The sequence below is a fragment of the Chenopodium album genome, chromosome 12, assembly GCF_948465745.1.
Source record: "Chenopodium album chromosome 12, dcCheAlbu1.1, whole genome shotgun sequence".
NCBI classification, from domain to species: Eukaryota; Viridiplantae; Streptophyta; class Magnoliopsida; order Caryophyllales; family Amaranthaceae; genus Chenopodium; species Chenopodium album.
Genome location: NC_137845.1, coordinates 21,374,279 through 21,376,135, shown reverse-complemented (window position 1 = coordinate 21,376,135; position 1,857 = coordinate 21,374,279). Strand labels below are relative to the sequence as shown.

At 42.1% G+C, this 1,857-nt stretch overlaps 1 protein-coding gene across 1 annotated transcript; it reads right to left on the bottom strand.

Moving 5' to 3' along the window:
• Nucleotides 1-274: 274 nt before the first annotated feature.
• Nucleotides 275-793, bottom strand: LOC145571052 (uncharacterized). Its single transcript, XM_081630151.1, has one exon. The coding sequence runs from the start codon at nt 791-793 to the stop codon at nt 275-277; it is 519 nt and encodes a 172-aa protein (XP_081486277.1).
• Between the last annotated feature and the right edge of the window lie 1,064 nt (nt 794-1,857).

Here is a 1,857-nt window from a genome sequence, read left to right as displayed (position 1 = left end):
AAAACAGAAGAAGGTGAGGGGTGGCCGTGGGTTTCCCCAACGGCCCTCCGATGCCAAAGTCAGTACTCGTAATGATCATAAAGTAAATTGACAAAAGATAGAGATAGATTAGTACCTTTCGTGCTGATTTTGGCTATTGGAGATTTTTGTGTTTTTTCTGTTTTCTGTTTTTTTTTTTTTTTTTTTTTTGTATTTTTGCTTGTTTTCCTGTTTTTTGTGTTTTCTTTTTTGTAAATTAAAAGACAAAATAGAAATAACAACTGCGTACCTTTCTTCAGAAATGATATAACTTTAAATGTGTTGCGTTCCAGCTTCGCTGCACTTCTTTTCCTTCTGCATTCCTGAGTCTGTATGCTCCATTACCTACTACCTTGGCGATTTCATAGGGTCCTTCCCAGTTGGGTGCTAGCTTTCCTGCATTGACTTCCTTGGTGTTTTCGTATACCTTTCTGAGGACCCAATCTCCTAGCTTGAAGACTTTAACTCTAACGTTCTTGTTGAAGGATCTTGCTACTTCCTGTTGATATGCTGCCATTCTCATTTGTGTATCTTCCCTTAGTTCCTCAACTGTGTCTAAATTGTGAATTAGTTCTGCTTGATTTCTTTCTTCTGTCATTAGCACGTACCTTGCTGTAGGCACTTCTACCTCTGTTGGGATTACTGTTTCACATCCGTACACCAGTGAGAAAGGGGTATGACCTGTAGCGCCTTTAGGAGTTGTCCTGTCTGCCCACAATATGTTGGGTAGTTCGTCTGCCCATTTTCCTTTGGCTCCTTCCAGCCTTTTCTTCATGTTGCCTATAAGGACTTTGTTGCTTGATTCTGCTTGTCCATTTGCTTGTGGGTATCTTGGTGTAGATGTGATAAGGGAGATGTTCCATTCCTTACAGAACTTGGTGGTTTTGTTGCTGATGAATTGGGACCCATTGTCTGTAATGATCTCTGCTGGTACCCCGAATCTGCTTAGAATGTTCCTCTTTATAAATGAAATGACGTGCTTATCCTTGATCTCCTTGTACACTTCTGCTTCAATCCATTTGGAAAAGTAGTCTGTCATTGCTAAGAAGTACACTCTCTGTCCTGATGATGGTGGTAGCTTTACTATATCCATTCCCCACTTCATAAATGGCCACGGTGTCAATGTTGGGTGTAATTCCTCTGATGGCTTGTGTGTCAAGGGCGCATGTTTTTGGCATGCTAGGCACTTCTTGGCGAACTCAGCTGCATCCTTCCTCATACTGGGCCAGTAGTATCCCATTCTAAGGGCTCTGTTGGCTAAATTCCTTCCTCCGGAGTGATTTTCGCACTCTCCACTATGTAGGGATTGTAAGACTTGCTGAGCTTCTTTTCTTTCCAAGCATCTTAAGAAAGGTCCTGCTGCAGATTTCTTGAAGAGTACATTGCTGATTAGGCAGTACTTGGAGGCTTTCTGAGCGAATGCTTGAGCTGTTACTTTCCCTGTTGGTTTCGTGTTGCCCAGGAGGTATTCTTTCAGAGGTGTTATCCAACTGTTGTCTTCTTCTTCTGTAGGGCCTGTTTGAATTTCGTAGACATTCATGGTTGATTCCTTCTCTATGGCTGGTGAGAGTACATGTACTAGTGGGATTGTTCCAAATTCTTCTGGATTGATGTTTGACCCCAAATTTGCCAATGCGTCTGCTTCGGTGTTCAGGTTTCGGGGTACTTGTTCTATCTTGAACTCCTTGAATTCTTTGATGAGCTTCTTTGTGACTTCTAGGTAGGCAATCATTCTAGCGTCTTTTGCTGCATACTACCCGTTGACTTGGTTTACCATGAGTAGAGAATCAGAAATGACTTCAAGGTGTTGTATCTTCATGTCCTTTGCAACGGTTAGCC